The 22,755-nt window shown below is 39.1% G+C and overlaps 1 protein-coding gene across 1 annotated transcript in view; it reads left to right on the forward strand.

The window, feature by feature from the left end:
- Positions 1-19,871, forward strand: part of LRPPRC (leucine-rich pentatricopeptide repeat containing) — a 79,674-nt gene extending 59,803 nt beyond the window's left edge. Inside the window, exons 29-37 of the mRNA XM_010155217.1 lie at positions 512-635; positions 4,269-4,357; positions 7,696-7,900; positions 9,989-10,128; positions 10,291-10,406; positions 12,730-12,804; positions 14,265-14,349; positions 18,381-18,523; positions 19,815-19,871. Of these exons, the coding sequence (XP_010153519.1) occupies positions 512-635; positions 4,269-4,357; positions 7,696-7,900; positions 9,989-10,128; positions 10,291-10,406; positions 12,730-12,804; positions 14,265-14,349; positions 18,381-18,523; positions 19,815-19,871 (1,034 nt within the window). The remainder of the gene's footprint in view (positions 1-511; positions 636-4,268; positions 4,358-7,695; positions 7,901-9,988; positions 10,129-10,290; positions 10,407-12,729; positions 12,805-14,264; positions 14,350-18,380; positions 18,524-19,814) is intronic.
- The last annotated feature ends 2,884 nt before the right edge of the window (positions 19,872-22,755 follow it).

A 22,755-nucleotide genomic window follows, 5' to 3' on the forward strand; every position in this document is an offset into this window, starting at 1 on the left:
TCTTTTCATACACTGACAGTTATTGTGAATGCATGAAATAAAACTGTTAATCAGTCAAACAAATGCAGCGTAGTTTACTTGTTAAATATCTGTATATTTGTAAATTGTATGTTTTGTATAAATCTTGTCGTAGCCAAATAATTTGATCTCCCCATATTGGAATCACCTCCTATATTATTTGTTAAAATGCTGTTGTGATCATGCACCAGGCACTGTAACTGTATACCCCAGAATTAGGTGTTGCATGAAAAATCCTGAGTCTTCCCCTTATAACCAGCTTTGTTGGTATTTAAGCAACAGCCACATTCAGAAAAACAGCAATAATGGAGGTATGTGTCCGTTCATTTTGTATACAAGCAGTTTTGAACAAGCAGTCACCAACAGCTTTGTGCTCAAAGATGTAAGCAGAGGGTAAGTAGTTTTAAGACAGACCTTTTCAATGAATAGGTGAGTTGTTTCTGTGATCAGCATCGTTGCAATGACGTTTCATTTTGGCTTTTTTCTTTTTTAGAAGCCTACAATGTTTTCCTGAAAACGCAAGAGAAGAATAAGTTTCCTGATAGTTTGTATGACATCCTTATAAAAGCGCTGTTAACCAAGAATTGTCTTGAAGAAGCCATTGAAGTGAAACACATGTAAGGTTTTTCTGTGCTTGGGGGATTTTAACTTTTTAGCAGGGGTCATTTTAAAATAATATCTGGATCATTTTCATGTAAGTCCTTATGGGAAAGCAGTTCAACACTGGTAGTTGGGAGTTATGGTAAGGCAGACACCCGTGTTACATAGAGCAGTATGCTGTATATTAAAAACATACCAGAGTGACATTGTGTGGTGCTGATAACTCATTTCAACTAACAGTATCAACAAATGTACTTGGCATCAGGACTGAAAGTCTACCCTTCTGGCAGTCTGCCTTTTCCTCTTTAGAGTAATATCCAAACAGACAAGATTCCTTCACTTAACTGCCCGTGAGCCTTCCCCTCCATGCCCACCCCTGCTGCTGTCCTACCCTACCCACACTCCCTGGCAGCTGGCTGCCTGCCAGATGCAAAATGGTACGTTTGTCTGCGATGCCAGTGGCTAGGAGATGACCATAAACCTTAGATCCAGCTCCTGCCCTTCTGAAATAAATCCAACCTGCTGTCACGTATTATTAGAATCGCCAGAATCACGTTAACCTTTAGTGAGTTGTATGGTACACCACTTGCGTTAATTATTGCCTATAATGTGTGCTCTGGTCAGATTATAGGCTTCAGGTTAAAAGTGTTGCTGCTCATTGGTGTAGAGGTAGGAACAACAAAAACAGAAGTCTCTCAGTTTCTACAGCTAAAACAAGAACAGTGGTTGTCATCAAGTGTGTCACCTGGCAGAATACAGTGAATTTGCAAGTGCCTGTAGGTAACTGACATGATGCAGGGGGCTCTATAATAATCTAGTAATTTTTGCAGTCGACTTAGTTTTTGATGTCCGGGACAGTATAGTGTAAGATGATGCTTATTATTTTCATGTTTTCTTTAACAGTGTTTAGACCAAAGAAATGTCTTTCATTGAAAAAGTATTTGAGTTCTGCATTCAGAAGAACAAATAATGTTTTTTCAAATAGGTCTCAGTAACTGGGCTTTATGATAAGGAATGTCTGTGCTTGAGGGATATTTGGCTTATATCAAGGAAAAACTGAAACAGTTTCTCAAGTTAAGCTCCCTGAAATGGAAGTAACTGATAAATAGAAGATGGATAGGATGTGTTTTAGAAGTACGAAGAATGTTGATAAAATTTAGGCAGTTTGTTAACATTCACAGAAAATATTCATGTATTGAGAGATGTATCGAAAGAATCTTCAGGGTAGAAGTTTGAAATTTGGTGCTGAAGATCTGTACATGCATTGATGGCTTCCCTGCTCTGCAGCTCAGAGGCCCGTGTAAGGAAGATGTACAGAGGATTGCTTGTTACCAGGAGTGATTTGCAGAAAGAAGGTGGTGGTTTCTTCTTGGTACTTCAATGATTCGGAATTCCCACTTGAGATAAGTGGTTTAGTATGTGAATTCAAAATGCAGGAAAAAACAAAAAAGAACAAAAAATTTTAAAGACTGAAAGAGTTGGAGATGTGTTTTAAAGGACTAAGGCTCTGAACCTTGAGATATTTAGGAAAAAAGAAAATAAGATTTAATAAGGGGTTGATTCCTGGTCACTGGTCAAAGCCAACCATCATAACTCCTGTGCTTTTCAGAACTCTCATACTCCACCCTGTAGAATAGACACGCCAAATAATGACATTGTAAGCAGCCTGTAATAGCTCGCTGTTGGGTCAAGGTAGAAAATGCCCCGTGTTGGCAATGTTCACAGTGTTTATCTGTGTATCTTTTTTCTAGTAACAAAATCATGCTTACATGAAGCATTTTCAAAAGTCTAAGTTGTAAATTATTCACTGAAAGAGAGAAAGTGATTGTGTGTGTACACATGGTTGAGAAATAGCAAATCTATGTTTCGCACACATTTCTGCAGGCTTGACAGTTTTACCAACCTCATATTACAAAAAGATTACTCCTACAAAGCCTAAATGTGTGCAGTGGCCTGAAACTTGTGCAACTCCTAATATTTTCATAAAATACAGGAAAGCTCCCTTCATTTCTATAAACTAACATCTTTTTCCTCTGCTTGAAGTCAAATTTGAAATTTAAATAATACTTAGAGACCATCGTGTATTAGCACAGGCAATAAAACAAGTAATTTTTTTATGTAAAAAGGTCAGATTATTTTAAAACTTCCTTCTCGTCGTCAGAACGGAGAAGCTTCCATGAGAAAGTGATGTGGTAGAGGGAAATAGTACTGCTGCTCTGCATTTGAAAAAACCCAAACCCCAGAAGGTTACTGATCTGTTGGTCAACCTAAGTCTTCTTGCTTTGGCATTCTGGCATGGTATTGGGGAGTATTTACTGCATTTACTCCAAGAAGTTTTAAATAGAAATTTAGGAGTATTGGAATGATGGATTAGTTCTGTAATAGTAGCTAACATCTATTTAATCACACTAAAGATTGGAAGATGGAGAAAGTAAATCCTTTGTTATATGTAATTTACAGTCTCATGCATGAATTGTTGATTTAAGGGCTTTGACAGATGGGACAAAGGGGAAAAAAAAAAAAGGCGGAACTGAGCAGTGGGTGCTTAGGCAGGGATTAAGAGGATTGGTTGGGAGAGTAAGAAAATCCCGAGTCCAGTGACTGCATTTGTGAGCCTGGGAGGCTGAAAGTGACTGAGAGGATAGTCATATTGTGTGCGATGTGAAGGATTTTCTTGGGATTGAGGAGAATAATTTAGCAATGACCCTGCTTACCTCCCAATCCGCTCAGCCTCTAAGTTCAAGTAGGTAGGCTGCTCAGTTGTTTGCCACAAGATGATCAGGGAGGTTTATCTTGATTGCTGATATGGTAAATGGCAATGCCCCCCTTTTCTGTGTAGAGATTTTGTAATCTAGAAATGAACATTTGTAAAGTTATCCTTCTATATTAAAAATGTGGCTGTGTGTCATTTAGGAACGGGAACATCTTGCAGTGAAGATCAGTGGGATTGCTGGGTAGTCTCTCTTGACTAATTTCCAGTGTGTTAGAAAAGCTTTGGCAGTGTTATTAAAGATTCTGTTTGCTATAGGTATGTGAAGTTTTGTATTACAGGAGATAAAGAATTGATAAGTGAAATACAATTTGAACGAGGCTAAGGCAGCAAATGCAGTATGTTCATTTTAAAACCTGTATACATCTAGGTGACAGAAATTTGAAAATTAATCAACCAAATGATATGGTGTTAGTTCATAATATGCTTTAGTTTATGTTTAAAATATACAGTGCTGAAAATAAATGTTTCATTTTTATTGCTGAAAGAATAGTTTTACATTTTATAATTATGGTGACTATTGAAAAAAGAAGAAAAAGTATCCAGCTTAGGATACAACAGAACAATGCAGGGCATGCAGTTATTTTAGTCATCTAATATGTCAGCATTCAAGAATCTGAACCGATTGTTTAAAAAAAATCTTGTACTTTGTTTCTTTTGTTGCTCACTTCCAACTTTGTCATCTGTCAGAATGCAAAAAAAAATTATCCTTCTATAACCATTGACAGGATAACACAAAAGCTGTCTCCAGGTCGATATTTTGCAGCAATATTTTTAACATACGAACAGTAGTTTTTATAATTTCACCTTGGTGCTCAACCATTTATTATCGTATCAGAAGCATGTCAGTAATTCCTTTCTAAATGTCTGCTTCTTTTAGTGCTGAGACCCACATCAAGGGCTTCACACTGAACAGTGCTGCCAGCAGCCTCCTCATCATATCGCAAGTTAGGCGGGATTATTTGAAAGGTATGTCACAATGCTTGACCTTTACGTCACATTAATGCCTCTGCAGATTTTTCTTGTAACGCCCTTCGAATACTTGGATAAAGGAGTCCATTTAGCAAATTACCTGCTTATCAAGAGCCTTTTGTGGTAGATGAGAGACGTAAATTACTGTACATGCATTTATAATACAGCTTGAATATGAATGTACTTGTCATTTGACCACTTAGTCCAGTTTCCATTCCATTTAACACAAGATGGGTTTTCTTAAGATGAATCACAGCTCTTCAGACATGCAAAATTTGTGCTCCAGAACGAGAGAAAGTACAGGCTTTCAAGTGCGTTAAAATTCACAGCACAAGTCATTTTGCTTTGGAAATTAACATACTTTAGAGCATCTGAAACAATTCCCAGCAGTTGTTTCTTGCGTATTGTGTTGGTTGTGGGAGATACCAGATGAGTTAAATTGACTGTTAAACGTGCATGATTGTGCACTAAATGATTATAATATTGATTTAAAAACTTAATCAAATACTTTTTAATAGTTCTCAATACCAACAGTAACAAAATATTCCGTTTGGTTTTCTTTTTAATGTAGCAGTGTTGATAGAAAAGGGTGGTTGAGAAGGGTAGTATGTAAGGGTTCCCAGCAAGATGGTGGATAAAGTTTGTAGTTGTGTTATTTTAGTTCTCAGCATTGGTTGTTGTGCAGCCTGGAGTTTAGCTTCACACATTTTACTTATTTAGTTGTTCTGTAGAACTCTTGTGGGAGAGGAGCACCCGACAAGCACACAGTTTTGCACACAGTGCTGTGTCTTTTATCCCTGTGCAAGTAAAGTGTTGGTACATCTTTTCGTAAGAACATTTAAGCGTTAAAGCAGCTGCATATGAGGAAAATGTATTACACTGAATCAGGTTTTACTTTCATACCAGAAAATCCATTTTTGATTCTGCCATCAGTTCATTTTATTTCATCCCACTGTGCCTGGCTGTAGTAGGCCACACCTGTGTGATGTCGACTGCATTACCGTACTGTAAGATGAGCATTTAGGTACATCTTCTCACCTGTGCTCTTTCCTGCAGCTGAGAAAGTTGTCTTCTTTCAAATTCCTTCCCCTTTCAGTCTCCAGTTTGATGTCACTGCCAGGTGTCATCAGCTGAAGTATCTGTGGTGAATTCAATTGCTTTCTATTTTTTTCGGCAAGATACTCCTGTCCAGTTTTATTCTAATAAATTTTCTGCTTTTTCTTGTCCGGTGTGCCATGATGTTTTTCCTAATATTACACACCAAAAATCTTCCCTTCTTCAGAGCATCACTGATGTTTCTGCATTCTGCCAATCTCTTGCACTAACTACATGATTTCTTTTTAGCTAGCATTCTGAATTCTCTGCTATGTCAACCCTCTCCCATGCTGTACTCTGAAAACGTTTCGTTGTGCACAATATAGAGGTAGTCAAGAAGTCTGTGGAATGACACAGGCTTGCAAAATTGTATTTTCCTTTATATTGTGCATTGAACGAGCTTTACTTGAGTCATTTAATTGATTAGTCAGCTTTGATCTTTGTTTCTATTTGAATATGGAAGATACTGCTTCTCTTTTTGTAAGTCAAGCCTTGAAAACGCAAGCTATTCTCAATATTTGAGCCATACTGGTCATTTTCTCTGAGGCTCATAGATTACCCAAAGGATTTTGGGCACAGTCTTTTTGTAATCTTTAAGTGGTGAGCTCCATTTGACCTGCATCCTGTCATGGCTTTCACCTGTATAAAACTTGCTTGCTTTATCACTTCCTTGTGTAATTCACCACCATTCTTTGCTGTGTAACGTGATACAGTTAAAAGTTTATATGTAGGTCCCAAAGTATACTCCTAAGAGATTCAGTCGCTTCCAGCCAGAACTTGGTAAAACCCAGGTTACTTAAGGAGTCAGACCTTGAATTTCATGGTATGGAATTTGAAGATTTTATAGAAAGCCTTTTAAAAGATAAATGGTCAGTTTTCACAAGCACATAGTTACCTGCTTTTAAGTACTGAAAAATCAATGGATTACACCATGAATTCAGATTAGTAGTAATGAGTGCTTTTGCATAATAAAAAAAAAAGATACCAGCAGAATTAACTATTATCTATACTAGTCATAACTTCTTGCACTAGTGCTGCACACATTCAACTTTCTAATCGTTCTCTGTCCTTGTTCTTGAGAAGGCGGCGGGTCATGCTCCATGCTAAAGGGAGGTCCACACTTACTAGTCAGGAGAGAATTTAAACTTAGCATGTGTGTTAAGTTTGCTTTTTAAATTTCAGAAGTCTTGCCCTTGATGTATTATTCTTTTTTTTTTTTTCCCCTCTAAAAAGAAAAGCAGGGGAAAAAAAAAAAACCACAAAAAAACCAGGAGGGAGGGGTGCAGAAGGAAAATTTGCTGTGAAGGAAGGTTAGGCATACAGGATGTTTTTTCTTCCTCTCTTGTAAAGGTAATATTTGGTTTCTGCAGTACCTGCATATTGAATTGGAATGTTAATGCTGTGGAATTCAAGTGGGTGTATATTATGTTAGAAGCGTTATCCCTCGGTATTATAATTATTATCTGTGATTAATCCTGCCTGTACTGGTTAGGTGTAAAAGATTTTTTACCAGAGGGGCATGTCTTTCTGTGTGTGTTTGCTCATGTATAACATCAATTGACAAGAATTCTGGTTAGAGAAATGAGGGTGACTGCATCTGCGGTGAGTTTGGGGGATTTGTGACAGGCAGACAGGAGATTGATTTTGTGTGTTTTTAACATAGGCAATTGCTGTAATTTTAGGAGTTCTTGAGGTAACTGTCCAGTTTTGATTTTTATTTATATTCTTGTATGGAGACTTGTCTCATGTTTTTATTCAAAAATGTCTGCGAACAAAGTTTTGATGCCCACTTAAAAAGACAAAACTGAATACTAGACTTCAGCAGTTTCAATAATGAATTATATTTTTTAACTGTATGCAACACTTCTGGATTTTAGTAAAGAAAATTGATTATAGTTTGGAGAAAAAACAAGCAGAAAAGGTCATAAGGGAGAACATTTATGACCCAGCTGCTTTCCTTGAGCTAGATACTAAAATAAATTAATGAAATGTTAAAAGTGTCTTAATACTTTTTACTGAGCAAATATGAAAACATTTTAACCTGAATTACTGTTTAAAGTTTTTATTTGGGTATATATTCAAGTTATAATTCACCAAAGCAGTTTTGGGGCTAAGTTCATCAAGAGAATTATTTTTTTGTACATGATATGAAAAGGGTAGGGTTAATGATACCAGCAGCATGGTTGCCTTCTGAACTAAAATATGATTTCCCTTTTCCCTTATTTCTTTACCACCATTAGATGCCATGGCTGTTTTAAAAGGAATGCTTGACAGTGGCTTGTTGCCTACTAGACCAGCAGTTACTGTGCTCACCCAGACTCTGGCAGAAAAAGGAGATCTAAAGAACCTGCACGCACTTAAAGACATGGTGGAAGCCATCAGAAAATCCATTGGTGTATCTGGCTCACTAATAGCTAATGCTATTGCAATGGCTCATACTAAGAAGTAAGTAGTTCTAGAACTGGTATGTGTCATTCTTTCAGGCATCGTGGTGGGAGATCACTTGCATTGTCCATATCATTCTCTTTCCATTCATACAGTGTCCTAGATATTAAAATCCTGATCAAGTTGAGCAGTGTGCTGTTCTGTTCTGGCATAGTTTCCCAAACGCATTTGGGGTTGTAAACAGTGTAATGAAATATTTGAGATCTTGTGAAGCGTTAGGGAGAGCATAAAGTCATCGCTGGTAGCGTAATTTAGCTTTGGTACCTTCGTTCTAACATATTTCACCTCATGTCAGGAGTTGTCCCTGGTGTTAGATCAAAATCCCTGTGAAATCTGAAGGTAAAATTGAATTACTTCATCAATATAAATGTAAAAAAAATCTCAGAATTTAGCACCCACAGATTATGCCTATAATACTTGTTTGGAAACAAAAATCTGCTACCTGTTCCAGTAGTCGAAATGACAAAATACAGTGTTTACCCTAAAACCCTAAAAATGTGAAAGCTGGACCTATGTCTGTGGAGTGGTGTTTTTTTTTTTTTGTCAGAACTGTAAATAATTGGCTACTGTGCTGTTGTAGGCCACAGTTTCGATCATGATAACTGTCCCCACATGTTGAGTATCCTTTGATTCAACTGTTTAATTCAGTATCATGTTTTGCCTGGCATTTTTGTTTCAGTTCGTATGTTGGTACTGTGCTAGTTCATCCTTTGTATACAACTGCGTGGGGGAAGCACTTCTGGGAGAAAGGGCACGCTCTGAACTTCTCCAGTATACTTTGCAGCAACCACTCTGCAGGAGTCCTCCTTAGCTGGTGGTTTTATGTCAAACCAGTCTCATCAGGTAGAGCTCCTGTGCCTAACGTGGCAGGAAAGCTGTAGAACTGTGTAGAGCATAACAGGTACCTGATGGCCTCAGGCATGCCAGACCACAGAGGGTAGTCACTGAAGTGTTTGGAACAGTAAAGAGAGCTTGAATTGAAGGAGAACCATGCAGGCCAGGTCCAGTGCATGGACCTTTGCCGAAATTAAACAATCCGAATAGACAACACACTTCAGGATTTGTCTCATAAACTGTATTTTCTTTCATTTCCATGTCATAAAAGTGTTGCAGAGTCATGCAATGTTCTTAAAGTGTAGATTGATGACAAGAATAAATAGCTGTATGCAGGCACAGATTGTTTAAGCAGCATCAACATTTCTTTTCCCAGATTGAAACTAGCTTGGATTTATGAGAAGACTTAGCAGCAGCATAAATAATACGAACCTTACATATTCTTAAATATCTTGCAAACTGTACCTTGAGAACCAGGAAAAACAAATTCTTACAGATACTTTTTAATACCTGTTCATTTATTGGTAGATTCATGTTTCTGATACAGTTTTCAGAGCATTTTCCTTAGCTTTCAAATGGGCTGTATTTCTGCTTCACCTAAAAGCATTCATTGTGCTCTGATTTCTTTTTCAATTAAATCAGTTTTTAGAGTGGCCAGATAAGAGATGTTGTCATTTGAACTTTTTAGAATGCTAGAACTAGAGTTTACGCTTTGGTGGATACTTCCTGCGTTATTTCATTAGCATTTGCTGCACTTAAGCCATAAGATTAAAAGTGTTTAGACAAAGGTACTGACCAAATGGCATCTAGTACTGTCTTTTGCATCCAAAAAGGCAAGCGTGGGAAAAATCAGGCAAATAATTAATTGAATAGCATTTTAAAAAAAAAGTTGAGATGTGTAGATTAATTATTGAGATACCTTCCATTTAATGTTTTGATTTTGCTTCTAGATTCGCAGGACACATTTTCCTAAAGCAGCTGACTGAAGTCTTTTTTTCTTAATGAGACAAAAAGTGTGTCAAAATTACTTGGGCTTTGTACAAGTCAAGGGTCATTAAAAAAAATCATGGCTTAATTTATTCATTCAGTCATAAATGCTTTCACTTTTACAATATCGGAATGAAGTCACAGGTACTCAGCCATTCCTGGGAAATATAACCTTAATGTAGAAAACAAAAACTTTCATGTAATTGCTTCTTTAGGTTTAGAAATCTTGATTTCAGAAACTAAGCCAGAAACAATCTCTCTTCCTAGCAATGACCTTGATGCTGCTGTGGAATACCTTGAGCCTCTGCTTATCTCTGGTGCACAGAATCCTGATCAAGCTGTCAGAAATATTTCCTATTTGTTAAGAAAAGTGTCTGAGGAAGGATTAGAACCAGCTTTGGAAAAATGTAAGTTAATTGCAATGATATTTAAATATTCTGACTGGACGGAGGTGTTGTGAAAGAGCTATTACATGTAAAACCTGCTCCGTCAGCATAAATCATGCCTGTGAAGTTTACAAAAGTGGCTTTTCAATCAAAGATTTTCCTTATGTACCCGTCATTTTGCAGTTGGCTTGATGGCAGAACGACTGGCCAGTCAGTTTGGAATTTACAGACCTGTCACAGATCTTTTCCTTCAGTATGTCAGTGCAGACAGAGTGGATGATGCCAGATCGCTGATACAGGTAATGACATAACAAGAGAGGCACAGAAATGCTTAGAGCTCCTCAAAGGTTAACTGAGAAATTGTCAGAGGTGTTACATAGCATAGGCTAGTACTGGTACGCTTTTGAGTTACAGCGTGAGTAGCGGCAGCAGTATCTGGACTATCCCAAACCATGAGCTAGTAGTCTGGTATTAACAGTAGTAGTGGGTGTAGGAGTTGTTAGAAGACAAAAAACCTTCCAACCTGAAGGAAATAAAGGCAGGCCTGTATATGCCTTGAAATTCCATCCAAAACACGTGTTCTTCTCTAAGTTTGCTGCTAGACAGCAGTTGCTTCTTGCAAACTATTTCCTTGCATCTTCTCATATAGTTTCTTAAGTGCTGCAAAGATAATAGTATCTTGCAGCTGCAGCATTTGCAAGCTGGAAACAGGCAATGTTTGTTTCCATGGACCTTATTTCACCTGGCTGCTAGAATACTGTATATGCTGCATTCAAGGTTTATTCAGAGCTGAATTGGCTTTCCATTCACTTGAGCATCACAGACCAGCATTTCTTTTAATGCATCTCTGGGCCACAGTCTCAGCTCAAGTTATTTTACTCTTCCTAATTTTTTTGTTTACTCTTTGAAATGAGTGAATGATAATTGGTTACAGCTTCTTGCTTTTGTGAAGATAAGGGGGTTTTGCATTTTTGCATGTTTTTAAAAATTTTTTTAAAACATGGAATAATTTCCATTCATATATTCCTAAAACTTGTTATTACAACAGCATCCAACTGTTGGAATTAAATCTGTGGCTCTGCAGCATACTTGACGTAATACTGTATTTCTTGGAGAGAATTTAAAAATATTTCATGTTAAGTGAACATTCACAGATCAGCTTGAGTTGAAACTTCTGTGTATGTGAGAATATTTGGGTTTTATGTGGTGCAATAAAAACTTGGATTGAGTATTCTACCAATAGGTAATAATCACTGTCCGTTGTTTATTTTTCTTCTTGAAAAGTAAACCACAATTTAAATGAATTATTTTGCTTATAATAATGTGAAATACTAGCATACACATGGAGAATCCTTGCTTTCAAAAAGCCATCTAAGAGTCTACTCAACAGTTCAAGAAGCAGCGAGAGTGCGTTTTGTACTGTCTGGAGAGAGAATGCTTTTAGTGACAAAAGGCAAAGGTGGTTTGACATCTCAGCATGACAAGGGGGCTGTGGAAAACATTTCTCCAACTAAACTGTCTCTTTCCTCTCAGAGCATCCTTATTTCTTGCACTGACAGTAGGTGAGAATGGCTAGAATCCGTAAATAAAATTTTGCAAGTTTCACCCATGCAGTTTTTTGTCTCTGTTTGCCTGACGGAATGAGGCTTCACACCTTTTCACCTGGACCTTAAAGAGCTTCTCTAACCATGTTACACGCACGGGACATTCGTATGGGCGTAAACCAAAATTCCTTGTTTGCATATGCCTAAGATACTAATTGAATGTAGTAAATTCATGGTAGGGGTATTTATATGCACGATATTCTTTCTTCCTGTGCATTTTGGTACTGCTCAAATGTCTTAGAGCTGGTAGAAAGCACTCGGAGTTGTGACGATTTCAAGACTGACACCTTTGAGGATCATACACTAAAATATTGCCTTGTATATTTTATTTTGCTCTTGTTCTAAAATAAGATAGATTTTTGATTTATCTGGTCTGTCTCAAACTTTTTTAAGTTCAACTTCTCTCCCTCTCAAACACTGTCTATTGCAGTGAAAGCCTTTTATAAAATAGAGAGATTGAAATCAGTCCTTTGTATGCATAAGTGTAGGTAATTATACTTTAAAGAGAACTTGCTTTGTACATTTTAATTTTTATAAAGAAACGAGCAGTTATCTCCCTGACACCTTATTAAATGTATAATTAACCTTATGATCCCTAGCTCACTTGTGAATGCTTGGCAGTATAATTGGAGAGGAATAGTGTTTCTCTTTTTCATTCTTTTGCAGTCCTAAACCTCATTTTTGTGGTATGTTGAAGTATTAGTTTAATTCTTTCCCCTTTTGTTTTAAACAAACTTTATACCTACTGTTTTAAAAACAACATTTACCAAAACGATGCATGAAATGAACTTGTTTCTTATGTCCAGTGGTGGGTTTTGGTTTTGTGGGTTTTTTGGGGGGTTTTTTGTTTGTTTTTTTTTGGTTTGTTTCAGGTTCCCCCCCCCAATCTAATGGTCAGTTATGTACCTTGTAAATAGGTGATGTATTAGTATATTATTTTAAACATCTGTAATTGGAAATAGTGATCTTGTTTATTACTAACCTACTCATGACTGCTACATTGTTTCTCTTTCTTTAGAGGTATGGTCGGTTAGCAGAGGAGAAGAGAACTTTACTGAGATTTCTGGCTAGATCAGCATCTCAACCTGGGCAGGTATGATATTTTTCATGTAGATGGTTGTATAGGTAGCAACGTACTATTTCATTAACCTTTGAAGTGTTTTGGATCTTGAACTTAAGAGCTGAGGGCTTTATCAGGTTTCTTGGGGAGGGAGAAGGTTAATTTGCAAAGCTGGTTACATTTAAAGGAATGGTTTATGGAGTGTGATGGAAAGGAGGGTGTAGTTCATATTTTTCTGTTGTTTCAGTCATTTCCTGCATTTTTGATGTTACACTTCATATCCTACAAACATTGTGCTGTAAATGTATTACTGCACTATCCAGTTCAGTATAGCGGCCTGAAAGTACTTATTCTGTTGGCTACGTTGTAGGAATACAAATGCAAGTTAAAGCCTCAGCCTCTCTGTAAGGGTAGAATGCCTCTGTGTTTATATCAAAAGACACATTTCCATTACTTGTTACGGTAGTTTGAGCATCTGTGTAGATTCCTGGGTTTATGCTCACTCCCTGTTGTTCAAAACGCTTTCTTTTACGTGCCTGCTCTACTCCTGTCGCTCTCTCCTCATATGCCCCCTCAAAGGAAAAAAAGAAGAAACAAAAAACCAACAAACACACCCAAAACAACCAAACACCCACCCACACCCCCAGAAAAAATCCCCACACCCCAAAACCGAAAAACAACAATAAAACCAAAAAAAACAACACACAGGCAGGCAAAACCACCTTGATTTCCCTTTGATAGCAGAGCAGCATCAGGAGACAGTTCATGCACAAACTGGAATAAATATTTTTCACACGAGGGAAAATGCACATTTGTGTTCTGTGGAGATTGCCGTTAAATGCTCACAGAGTGAAAGTTCTTCTGTAGGATGTGATGATGATAAATACTGTCTTTTGGTGTCTATAGAAGAAATTGCATGATCTTTAAGGTCCCTTCCAACCCAAACCATTCTATGATTCTGTGAAATTAAGTGACTGGAAATTTTTTAGCTTTTCAAGCTGAAATTTTAATTCAAGGCTTGAGAATTTTTCAAACTGCAGAGGTTGAGGGAGGAAGGTTCCAAATTTAAGCACAGGAGGTAGCGATCTGCCTTCAGCACTGATCACAGCGAACACTGACCTCCAAGTCAGTGAAGGCTGCTGAGTGTTTTGCATTTTTTTTTTTTTAGTTGGTTGCAATCCTGACACATTCTCGTGAATACATGGATTGCTTCCTTCAAAAAAGAAGTTGAGAAACTAATATTCAGTTGTCTTGAGTTTGGGGTTTTAGTCCCTTATTTTGTGCCTGATGTCTGTGACTATTTCTTATCTGCATATAGAACCTTGGGAAAGAGGTTACTATGTCTGCTTTCAGTTGCACTGTCCATTCCTTGTTATCAGTACCGTTCATATCATTTAAAACATCTGAAATAATTATTTTAACTTTGGCGATTTTGTTTTGTTCTTCAAGATTTGAATTCAATGCTTTTTTTTGTCTGTGCATAAATTCCATAGGCAAAGAAGATCGAGATACTTCTAGAACTGATTCCTGAACATCTAGATATGGAAGTTGCATACGGTTACCTCATTAGATGTTACGGTAATTTACTCTACTTGGAATAGGTTTTTTTTTAATAAGAACTCTTGAGACATCCGGGAAGGTCATGGAAACCCTTGGAAAGGGGAGTAGGATCTACACTGTGTACCTGGCTTTACAGTGTGTGCCACAAATAGGTCAGTGAGGGGGGTGTTGTCTGGGGTTTTTGTTGTTCAAGTTGGTTGGGTCTGTATAGTATCCTAGCTATTAGGTTGGAAAAGCAACTGACCCGAGCCTTGAATCCTTTACAAAAAGAGCTGTATAAGACTGAAGAATACTGCTACAGTAGTGGCTAAGGAGGGGCTTTGTGGAATAAGAAGATATCCATCCTAACCCATGGGGAGAAATACTGTAGGAATCAATGGCTTATTTTAAAATGAATCTAGCTTTTCTTCCCTGAAATATGTAATAAGTATATTGGTTCTTTTCATGTGTGTGTTTTAAAATCCTAAGTGATTAGTTCTGTGAGTAACGTGCAATGACATTGTTACTAGTGTAGATTCTTCATATCTGTTTTAATTTAGCCAAAGTTAATATTCCAGGTGCCTTCATTTGGACTCACCTAAACAGTTGATTTGAAAATCAAGTTGCTTATTTGAATACGTTTATTTACAACATTTGCTTTTGAAAAGCCAGGACATATAGCCCCTATGGCCGTCCTCAGCTGGAAGCTTGTGTCTGTGCTGCAGCATCCTTTGCCTTGTGTACTCCGATAAGGTCCTCCGGCTTTTTTACAGGGAGTAAATACCCTTCACATACCTTCTACAAGCAGAAATATTTAGTGATGGAAGCCCATGTGCTCCAACCTGTCACAGAGGGGATAAATAGGAATAATTAAGTAAAACACTTCAAACCCAAATCTGGGATGTGTGGTGTTAAAGGAATGCAAACTTCACTGTATTTGAATCAACTCAAAGTTCTCATGATATGGTATGGAACTTACAAAATTCACTTGCTTAGTGACATTCAAAACAGCAATCGCTACCAAAATCATTTATCTCATAATTTCATTTACAGCAGGGTAAGTTTTCTAACATGCTTTTATAAAACAAAAACCCACCTTTTTGTCACCGGCACTGTACTTGCTGCTTTACACTATCATTAGCCCTTTACTGTTTTTACCTCAGTCAAAATTCCCTAAGTGAAGTAATTAATTTTTTCAGTATCCTTTCTAAGTTCATCATAGTGCAACAGTTTCCTAAAGAGATTGCAGAGAATTAACCCCTTGCTCTGTTATACCTAGAACAGTGGTTAGGGAGCATTCAACACATGAAGCCTCGCTGTACGTGGAGACAGTTGCTGTACATCCTTCAGGCAGAGGCGTAGCTGGCTCGTAGCAAGCTCAAGAGAAGACATTCAGTGCCAGCGTGTCGTTTTAACAGCTGTTCCCAGCTGTGCAGAATAAGTACAAGCATCTCCCCTGTATGAGACATGGACTAGACTCCTGTATCGGGTAGAAGAGTGCACATCAATTATTTGACCCATTTTACCAGTGCTGGGCTGGATGAGTCGTACCAGGGTATCTTTGCGTTTCCTGTTGCATCGTTTTGTTCTAAGGAAGTAAGCCGTTGTCCTCCTCCTAGGATATGCAGGGCAGTTACTGTATTCTGTATTCTGTCCCCATCATATATAATGTGTGCAGACCTGTACGCATGAACAGCAGTGTAGCTACCTCATCCCTTCTCTTCCACTTTTTGATACTTTCAGCAGCGGCGCGTACGTTGGTTTTGTTTGACCGTTAAAATGATCATCAGCAGAATACTTAGCACAGCTGAAATTGAGAAGGCTGTGCTTTGGTTGGATTCTGGCCAAGAGGGCTAGAAATAAGATCTTTTAAATAAAAGTGGTTTGTTTGTTGGTTTTGGTTGGGTGGGTGGGTTGGTTGGTTTGTTTGTTGTTGTGGAGACCTTATTGTAAACTTCCAGATCCTGAAGGGGCCTACAAGGAAGCTGGGGGGGACTTTTTACAAGGGCCTGTAGTGACAGGACAAGGGGTAACGGGTTTAAATTGAAAGTGGGGAGGTTTAGATTAGATATCAGGAAGAAGTTCTTCCCGGAGAGGGTGGTGAGGCACTGGAACAGGTTGCCCAGAGAAGCTGTGGATGCCCCATCCCTGGGAGTGTTCAAGGCCAGGCTGGATGAGGCTTTGAGCAACCTGGTCTAGTGGAAGGTGTCCCTGCCCATGGCAGGGGGTTTGGAACTGGATGGTCTTTGAGGTCACTTCCAACCCAAACCATTCTGTGATTCTATGATGCAGTTTTTTGATGGTGGGGGGTTTTGGGTTTTTTTTATTTTATTTTTACAGTTAGTAAGCTTTAGAATACGATTTCTCATTTTGGGACAAGTCAAACTTTGTAGTGTCATAATTTTCTAGAAAACAAATTATGCTCCTGTCAGGCCCATTGCTGTTTTTAATTAATTAGAAAGGCAAAGGAAAGATAACTGAGCACTGTTACTACAGTTGGTTACTGTTGGTAGTTATCAAAATAAATGGACAAATAAAATTATAATTGTGTTCAGCAGAGATCTGGTAGAGTAGAGATCACAGCTGAAAGAAGTTTGATCGTGTACCAGACATCCATGACTGGTCAAGTAAAGGGATGTTTACTCCTTTCCTTGTCCTGAGACACATTCCACTGCCTGGACTGTATTTTCCTTCATTGGTGAGATGCATAATTTTTTTGTGGTACACCTTATAGAAAAAGGAAATATGTAAAATCACGTTTGTGTGGTCCATTAAACACAATCAAGTATTAGTTCTTTTTTCTGTTTTGTTTTCCATAGAGAAAATACATCCATTTTAAAGAAATGGAGTTAACGTGTTCTGTTAGGCTTTCATTAAACCATCACTTCATGCAGTTTCTGCAGCAGCCACCCACATTCAGAAAGGAGCTCAGCCACATGCCAGATGTGAGTGGGAAGCTTTTTCTCACGAGAAAAGGGACACAAGCTATCCCAATTAAAGCTTTTTTTTCTTTAAGAACCGTCATTTTTTGTAGTCCCTATGGTTGTGAAGATGGCGTTTCCAAATGTGAAGAACTAAGAAGCCGGGACAGCTGCCGTACCGCAGGCGCTGGCATTCTCCCGAGCAACAACATTAACTTCGCTGGACGGGATGTCTTCCTTGCTGTTCACAAGGTGCTAGGAACGGCTGTGCTGCTTCTAGGACCCAGAGGACAACAGTTGAACTGTCAGGGGTCACTTGAATTTCATCCTGGTGCTCCTCAAGCACATGTCTGAGCAGCAGCAAAGTCTATGGTCTAAGTATGAGTCAGCATAGAAGGAGGAGTTTCTCCCCTCTCCCAGTTTAGGGGATGGAGAAACACACTCCACTCTTGTACAGTGAGGGGTGCATAGTGCTTTCAATAAATGAAGAACAGAGTAGTTAGAACCTGTTGCAGGGGGTGGTGCCATCAATCGAATAACCAGCAAAACGCTGCTGGTTACATAAGCAGTTGAGGTTTGCAGTAGCGGGTCAGCAGAAATTTTCTCCTGCTTAGTAGGAGGAAACAGGTTTTTCTGTGTGTTCTAAAACGAGCATCTGACCTTTGTCTTCTTTGTTCTTTTAGGTTATAGCTTAGATGTAGCCAGCACCTGTAACCATAACGATATTCTGCCCTTACTTAAGGGAATGAAATACTTCTCTAGAGTTCTCACACGCTGAACTTGGGTGACTTTTGTTCTAGCTTTTGGGTTTTATCTGAAGTATCAGAAAGAGGCATATGGCCCTGTGTCCTACATCCTCGAGTGGTGTGTTCTCACTGTGCCGCTCCTCATCCTCTCTGGTTCCAGCACGTTCTCAAGTGAACATCACCCAGCCTCAAGTGAAATGGACAGCTAGAATGACTGTAGGTTCTGTTCTCTTCCGTGAACGGTCAGTAGGGTATGAAGAATGAATGTATATTTGGAGTGTTATATATTACAATACTCAGAGTATGTTTTGGCAAGCAGTAGAAATGCATGACATCGTGGAAACAGGGCAAAAGAGGAACACATAACCACTGAGGGGTTTTGCTTTTGATTTTTTTTCCTCAGAATTGGATGGAGATGTGGCTTCTGCAAAGGCTGTGTATGAAGACGCAAAGGCGAAGAATATACCGCTGCACGAGCTCTCTCTGAAATCTTTAGCAACTTTTCTGAAGAACATGGGAGAGCCCGTCCCTTTCGCTGAACCCCCTGTGAGTATTTCTTAATTGAGAAATAGGTCTGCAGAACGGTGTATGTTCAGTGTTAATAAACCAGATGGCATGCCTAATTACACCGGGATTGGATCTCTGCAGAGGAGGCAGTGTATGGAGTAGCGAGTGCTGTAGGAGTTGCTGCGATCTTGTATTGGATTTGACTTGAGGAAGTAAAACTTGTTGGGGCTTACGATAAACTGCCTGGTCCTTGTCAGACACTCATCTGCAGGTGTGCACGTATCGGATGTCCTTGGGGCATTTGTCTAAGTGGCTGAACTTTAAAAAGCTTATAGAAAGTGTATTTCATGAACAATTAATGGGGTTTAGTTCTCTTTATACCTGTTTTATATCTAGGACGTGTTGCTGCCTTAGTAGGATGGTATTTTAGACCTGTAGGAAGTCTTTTTCTATTGCAGCTCTGCTTCCAGCTGCCTTGCCAACAGATATATGTAACTGTGCCAGGAAAGCTTCTTTGAGGGTGACAAGTGGCCTGACACTAGATCGGTCATGACTGTAAATGCTTCTCACATCACTCCTTTCACCAACAGCCAGCTAGTACCATTTTAGCGAAGCAGACTTCAAAGACTTACATTTTCCCTCTCTAAGGAAACGTTTTATTGCTGTTTTCTAGCCACTTTTTGTATTTTAAAATAACTGATTTTCTGTAGTTCTGTGACGACCCGTTTATACGCTGTTTCTCCATATTGCTTTGTGATAAATGTGGTTTGTTTTTGGCATTTTGCAAAGAATTGGAGAAAACTTTGACATAAAATGTCAGGTTTAGCCTTTTAACAGCTGTGGAGTTTTTTCTGCAAATAATTTATAATCTGAATTTTTATGTGGACTGTAAATTTAAAAGCTAGAATATCTGTTTCTTACATGTAGCTAGTAAAAAATTAGTGTGCTTTCAAAGTCACTGAAATTATTCATTTTCTGTTTTCCCTGTTCAGTTTTTCTCCAGTGCAGCTTAGTCTTTAAAAGCGTCTTATCATTTTTTTGACACAATTTCAGATTGCAGTTAAAAAGTATTTTCATTTTTTAAATGAAATTGATTATATTATTGCGTTTTGTAATAGAAGCTTCATTATGCATTTTTGGCAAGGTTTTCCTTTTCCTTTTATTCTCTCTCTCTGGTATTTTTCTTAATTATACAGACTTCAATACAGGTCTAGTTTTGCATGACAGAGAATAATAGATTTTGCTTTTGTCAGGACATAAGACTTTGTTCAGAATCGGTAACTTTTCAGTTGGAACAGTGTTGAACGTGTTTATTCCACTCTATTTATAGGAGACATTCAAGTTCTATGTGCAAAAAATGAGGAAAAGAAGGTTGGAAGCATCATGAAGAGTCTTATATGCTTTAGTTGTTTATGAAATTGTTTAAGTATTATGTTCAATAAAAGGCTTAAAACGCATGTTTTTCTGTGTAATTTTTAATATAAATCTGTGTTTAAACAGCACTTTCCACAGCTGTAATTGATAGAAACATTGATTAATAGAAATGCTGTTAAAATTGCTAATGAAATACCAAGATGCAGCTTTCTAGGCTACTTCTGTTTTGATGTATGATCTGCTGTAACCTGAACTGTATTTTGGCGCCTGTTAATTCACCAAATATATGTATATCAAGAAAGATGCTGGAGGGGTCTGTAACTGTAACGTAAGCAAACTGTCTTACCACTTGTCGCTCTTCGCCTGATGGATGTACTTTGCAGTGAAAGTAGAAGGGTGGAGAACATCTTCAGGATTTATCTGTATCTACACAGAAAATAAACACCTTTTTTTTTTTTTAGATTTCTCCTAAATGGATTTCTCTTGTCTTACGTATCTCGTTAGAGCGTTCGATATTTTAGGTAGAGACAAAATACTACTTTAGTTCATTTTATACTTTAATTCTGTTCAGTACTTTTAATTCATTCCCATAACTGTTAGTCCAGTTCATTTTATGCATACAAGAATCACAGACTGGTTCAGGTTGGAAGGGACCTCAAAGACCATCTAGTTCCAACCCCCCTGCCGTGGGCAGGGACACCTTCCACCAGACCAGGTTGCTCAAAGCCTCATCCAGCCTGGCCTTGAAGACAGCCATCAATTGGTTTTGGTTCTGAAACTGCGTTTGGAGGGACCTGATGGAAAGTTACGAGCTGGACGAGCCGGCTGCTGAGCCGATGAAAGATCAGCGAGGCACTGCAGGAGCATGAGACCCACCAGAGCAGGGGTTTCCCAGCAGCAATGACAGGGTAACGGGAGAAGGCACCCGCTGAGCGTTCGGGATCACATTGCGGTAGCCCTGGCCCACGGAGCCCTGTGGGAGAGACGGGAGGGCAGAGATTATTCAAAGGGTAGGCCAAGGCTGCCCTTGTGCAATTGTATTTCTTTTCCAGTAGATGTTTCATGTACAATTAAGGAATGATTACACAGAGGAGCACAGTCTCTCCTGTCTTTAAAATGTGGGACAGTGAGGGATTTGTGCCACTCCGGGACACAATCATCTCAGTCTGAAACAAGGTTACACTGGGAGAGTTTTGCAGAATCGCCATTTGTGCTGACTCTTCCAGAACACGCTTGAAATGATAATATTTCTTGTGCAGCGGTGAGACTCGGCCATTTCAAGCATGAAGAAAAATGCAGTTTATAGAGGGTTAGCATTTCATCACCAGATAAGTAAGCAGTTTCATTATTTCTCCACAGTCAAAGAAAGAAACTTGTAGGATGACAAAATGCAGAATGGCAGTCTTGCAAACCTGTCGTGGTGATTCATTAGTCCCAGTCCCAAACGAATTCTGTCGTACCGACCACCATGCTTATCCCTTCAAGGTGGAAAAGATTTATTTGCCACCAGCTGATGGAGAGCTGGGATTGTGCAAGGTCCAGACCAGGTGGGGTGCCCGCGAGAGGGGAGTGCGCTTTGCCAGAGGTGTCTGCGGGCAGCTGAGAGCGCGCTGACATGAAATGACCCGACATGTTCCTGTAAAAAAGCAAATTGTGTGAGTGTGTACGTGTTTGCGTAAGGGTGCATCTGGACTGGGGTTGAGAGGACTGGAGAAAGCTTGCTGCTTGAGTCGAGGTGAGTTGATCTCATTCCTGCGCCACATTAAGGACTCTCGTCTTGCCCTCCTCCCCTTGAGGTAGGGGCAGGAGGGGGGTGCTTTTTGGGCTTTGAGCTTGACACAGGAAGTTTCCTTGTTAACTCCCAATACAGTAATTTTGCGGCATGATAATTACATGCTGTAGTTCTGTCTTTATCTACCAAAACAGTTTGTTCAGCTCACTGTCTCCTGAGACCCTTTTCTGGAGCAAAGGATGTAGCTTGTAGGTTAGTAGCTGTCTTTAGATTTTCTACGTAGGTACCCGCTGTTGCAAATGGAGAGTAGCGGAGCAGATCGTGTCTGCCGGTGGCAGCTCAGAAGGTTTTTGTTGATTGAATGCCTGAGTCAGCAGGATTCCAGCTGCCGTTTACAGAAACGAGGGAGGATCGTAACAGTGAAGGTAGGTCCATGAGTGCACATGTTGACAGAGAAACAGACTGGAAGTATGTTCACCAGCGTACTACTGTGTTGGTTGCTTTTCTCAAATGTGGGACGCTCCAGGATTCTCCAGGAACACAGCAGAAGAGGAAGTGACAGAAATGATGGATGTGACTGTGAGGTTTTGTTGCCCAGTGTGAGAAATCTGTCAGCATCTAGAAGGAATGTCCAATTTCCTGCACCAGTATACTGTTGCTGTAAAGGTGAAGAAAGTGAGCACATGAGAAAAAGTGGAGACTGTCACTGAATTTAGCCTTTTTCAGCAAAGATTTCTCTGCTTTTCTTAAAGCTATTCTCATAATTTCTGTGTAAAGTCAACTGCAAAAAGGTATTTCCTTTTCAGAACAGCTGCAGCCTCAGGTGGTTTGCCATTACTTCTATGAATCGGTAACCAGAGGAAACCCAATATCCAGTGCCTGAAGGGCCTACACGAAAGCTCGGGAGGATTTTTTACGAGGGCCAGAAGTGACAGGATAAGAGGTAATGGGTTTAAACTGGCAGAAGGTAGATTTAGGTTGGCTATTGGGAAGATACTCTTCACAGAGATGGTGGTGAGGCACTGGAACAGATTGCCCAGAGAAGTGGTGAATGTCCCATTGTTCTGGATTCAGTCAGGAAAGTTAACTCCCTTCACTGTGGCTGCTAACACGCTGTATTCCTGGATGCAGGGAGCAGTACTGATAAGGTATTAGCTGGCACTGG

The sequence above is a fragment of the Eurypyga helias genome, unplaced genomic scaffold (assembly GCF_000690775.1).
Source record: "Eurypyga helias isolate BGI_N326 unplaced genomic scaffold, ASM69077v1 scaffold7227, whole genome shotgun sequence".
Lineage (NCBI taxonomy): Eukaryota > Metazoa > Chordata > Aves > Eurypygiformes > Eurypygidae > Eurypyga > Eurypyga helias.